Raw genomic sequence first — 3,680 nt, 5'->3', positions numbered from 1 at the left:
GCCAGGACCATAAATAGGTACACATCCCGGAAAGACCCATTCAGCAACAGAAGGAAATAGTATCAACAGCAGGCATTCACAGGCCGTAAGCTCCACATTGCCCTTTCAAATGAAAGACATTTTGACTAACAGGAGAAAAAAAAAGCTTACGCCCACCTTACACTTCAGCATTACAGAAAGACCAAACTAAGTCTACAGTTTTGCAACCTCAAAATCAAAATAGAGGCATTGTGATTGCCACCAACTGTTGAAGGTATTTTTGAACCCCAAAACAACAGCGTTCACAATCACCTCTTCAAACCCCATTGACACATAATTGTTGAAGAAGTAAGCTTATAAAAAACAGTAAAAAAGCCAAGAAAATTTGATAAGTCTGAATAAGGCTTTTCTCGCGGATCCACTGGTTGAATGATACAATATCACATGATTGAGTTTGGCAGAGCATCCAAAAAGTGGGATTCAATCAGAAGGGAGCATATATTACTGTGTTTATCGATAGGACTTTGCTTGCAATTACAGCCCAAGGTAGCCTCTTCTGAGATGGCATGCCGTTGGAGAAGATTCTCACGACAAAATTTGCAAAGAATGGTGCACATGACAGCAGGAATGTATGATCAGACCATTTAGAAGTCCAAGCCATGCTCCCGAGCTGAATCCGCGAGTGCTTTGATACGACCATGGTACACAAAACCGCCTCGATCAAAAGCTACTTTTGATATGCCTTTGGCCAGACAGGATTTTGCAATCTCCTCGCCTATTTTCTTGGCAGCATCCTAATGCATTGAGCAGACAGAACAAATTACCAGAAAAGAACCTTGTACAAATTCATCAAAATGGACTCGTTCTTGCAACTTTTCAACACTCAGGCGATTGAGCACTTACAACTGTAGGTCCTGCCGTAAGGTTAAGTTCATCTCGAAGAGACTTGTGGATGGTAGAGGCAGAGACTAGGGTACAGCCCTTGGTGTCGTCAATGACCTGGGCATACATGTGCTGGTTCGACCGAAACACTGCAAGGCGGGGCCTCTCTGTCGTTCCACTAAGCTTCACAATGCAAAAGTTTCTCCAACATAGTTAGCCAAACGCATGCCCATCACCGACCAGAATCGCCTTCTCATGTTCGGCTCACACGATAGCACATTGAGCAGACATACGGGCATAGGCATTTTTCAAGTAGATTCACTGTGAGCGTCTCTCTCTCTCTCTCTCTCTCTCTCTCTCTCTCTCTCTCTCTCTCTCTCTCTCTCTCTCTCTCTCTCTCTGACTTAGACTTACCTTCTTGCGAATACGGATGTGACGAAGCTCAATAGTGTCTCTGCGAGTCTGCAACTTCTTAGCCTCGATAGTGGGCCTCTGCAGAAGTGACGGAGCTGCAAATAACAGAGAGAAAATTAAAGAGACCGCACCACACAAACCACCTTCCACACCCGAGAGAGAGAGAGAGAGAGAGAGAGAGAGAGAGAGAGAGACCCCGCAAGGAAGAGGATGGAAGCAGCGACGGCGACGAAGCCTTGAGTGCCGGATCGGAGAGCACTGATGCGAAGCTCAGGTTTCGCGCTGTAGCCATTGGCTCCTCTGTGAGCTTGCAAATGGGTGGAGAGATAAGCTAACGAGGTGTTGTAGAGGGAGGCATGAGAATTGCTAATTTGTGATCAGAGCAAACCAAGCATTAAGTGAAGGGTATTTTTTGGCCCGCCGCAAAGGCTTAGAATAAATCCAATATCTTCTGGTGTGAAATCATGAAACACCAACTCATTAAATACGCTCTTGTGTGAGTGATGCTCCAAGCCCCTAGCACACCCACAGGACTATTTGACACCACCTTGTCGGGTGAGATCTACGGTCCAGCATCTTCGAACGATGTGGACCGCCCATTTATTCTCAAGAATAAAAGGATTTCGGCCGGTTGAGCCCCTGCGACTCGAACCCACCACCTACACAATCGGAGGCCACAACTCTCCCATGAAGCTATCGCGCGCCACTTGAAATGGAGGCGTGAACATAGAATCATACAGCAAAAATGACGGGGTGGAGATTACATGGTGTTCACTTGGAGATCATTTTGGGATGGACGGGGTCACACTGCAATCACTTTGGGATAGTCGGGGTCACACCGTAATCACTTGGTAATGGGTGGGGTCACAAGGTGATCACGTGTCGATTGGGATTCACATGGGGATCACTTGGCGGTCACTTGATGTTCACATCAAATTTACTTGGGGTTCACTTTAATTGTGATCACATGGTGATCATTTGGAGATTAAACCGCCATCGGACGGTGCAAAACGGATCCCGTCACCCCCAATTAATAGGGACCGTAGATCCCACCTGACAGAAGTGGTGTCAATTAGTCAGGAGGCTAACACACTACGCAAGGTTGATGAGCCGATTGGTCGGAATATGGCTAATGCCACCACATCATATATGAAGAGTGGGTCTTTATGGCATCCAATGCTTGAAGATGGTCTACTGCAAAGATGAGTAAAGCACGAGGCAATCATCCGACAAAGTCCAACTTGACTTGTTTGAGGTTGTCCAAGCAGAGGTGCTATAGAGGGGGATGTGGGGGTAATTGAGGCAATCAGTGTCACCTCCTCACCTTATCCTCCAAATGTTTTGCCTTCTATTAGGTACTCTCAACATGTCTCTTCCCTTTAATTAAGCCCCCTCTAAACGTCTAGTTACAGTTTACTCCTCTTAACCCTATGCAAGACCAGGCGAGAGCAATAAAGCCTAACTCTCAGCATTGGACAAGGTGGCGGAGGCAAGTGTCACACTAGGGCTAGCGGATCATGAAGTATAGGGTGAGTTGCTAGGACGACGGAGAGAAGCACATAGCACGGTGAAATATAGAGGATTACGACGTGGGAGTATAAGCATGTGAGAGGGCAAATTACTGCAAGGGACTAACACCTGGTAGTAGCAGGGATGCTAGGACGACGGAGAGAAGCACATAGCATGGTGAAACATAGAGGATTATGTCGCGGCAGTACAAGCATGTGAGAGGGTAGATTACTGTGAGGGACTAACAGCAAGCTAGAGGGCAGAGTGTGAGGATGAGGTTAAAGGATGTGTCCTCTCCATGCCCACAACCACAAAATCGAGCTAGTTTGTGTTATTTCGAAAGAAGAGCATTCGACATTTCTGAATGCTCTAAGCTTATTTCTCTTCACAATTGTAGGGGTTTGCGCATCTCTTATGCAGCTGGAGAACGCACGGTTCTCTCTCTCACTCCTTGTTTCTTTGATTTGAAGCTCTCTCTCTCTCTCATCCGTTCAATTGGGATCCTCATTGGTCGTTTCGTAATGGAATTGGTGTTTTGTTATTTACTGCAGGTGACAAGTGGAAAAAGCATGGTCGAACATCACATTTATGTATATTTCATTATTCTAGTGTTATTTATGAGCTTTGGCCATTTATGTCCGGTCGGCCAGTTTGTACTCATTTTGAGCATTCAAGAAATCTATAAGTAAATACGTGCAAGAGGAAAATGCTCACTCTTGCATGTGGAGAGATTGCACCCAGTGCTTGTGTCTTTCGTCTCTCCTCTCCTCTCCTCTCTCTCGTCGTGCAAATGTAGCACTCCTCTCGTGGAGGTGCATCCGCAAGCGCTCTTATGCTCTATCTCGCTCTGTTTGCGTATAGGTTCGATTATATGACGCGGGATTAGTGAGGTACGC

The 3,680-nt window shown here is 46.2% G+C and overlaps 1 protein-coding gene across 1 annotated transcript; it reads right to left on the bottom strand.

Annotated features, from left to right (window-relative positions):
* Nucleotides 1-316: 316 nt before the first annotated feature.
* Nucleotides 317-1,646, bottom strand: LOC147464135 (uncharacterized). Its single transcript, XM_086493037.1, has 4 exons — nucleotides 1,471-1,646; nucleotides 1,276-1,370; nucleotides 883-1,044; nucleotides 317-773 (listed from the first exon to the last, which is right to left on the bottom strand). The coding sequence occupies exons 1-4, from the start codon at nucleotides 1,565-1,567 to the stop codon at nucleotides 624-626; spliced, it is 504 nt and encodes a 167-aa protein (XP_086349163.1). The 5' UTR covers nucleotides 1,568-1,646; the 3' UTR covers nucleotides 317-623.
* Nucleotides 1,647-3,680: the final 2,034 nt, after the last annotated feature.

The sequence above is a fragment of the Adiantum capillus-veneris genome, chromosome 2 (genome assembly GCF_014529385.1).
Source record: "Adiantum capillus-veneris isolate H3 chromosome 2, ASM1452938v2, whole genome shotgun sequence".
In the NCBI taxonomy this organism is placed as follows: Eukaryota; Viridiplantae; Streptophyta; class Polypodiopsida; order Polypodiales; family Pteridaceae; genus Adiantum; species Adiantum capillus-veneris.
This window is presented reverse-complemented; position numbering and strand designations above follow the sequence as displayed.

Excerpts from the sequence above, each read along its gene's own strand:
- LOC147464135 (XM_086493037.1), bottom strand. The coding sequence starts at position 1,567 with ATGGCTACAGCGCGAAACCTGAGCTTCGCATCAGTGCTCTCCGATCCG. Across the intron at positions 1,371-1,470 it reads TCCATCCTCTTCCTTGCGGG|CTCCGTCACTTCTGCAGAGG; the intron begins GTCTCTCTCTCT and ends TGTTATTTGCAG. Across the intron at positions 1,045-1,275 it reads ACATCCGTATTCGCAAGAAG|CTTAGTGGAACGACAGAGAG; the intron begins GTAAGTCTAAGT and ends TGCATTGTGAAG.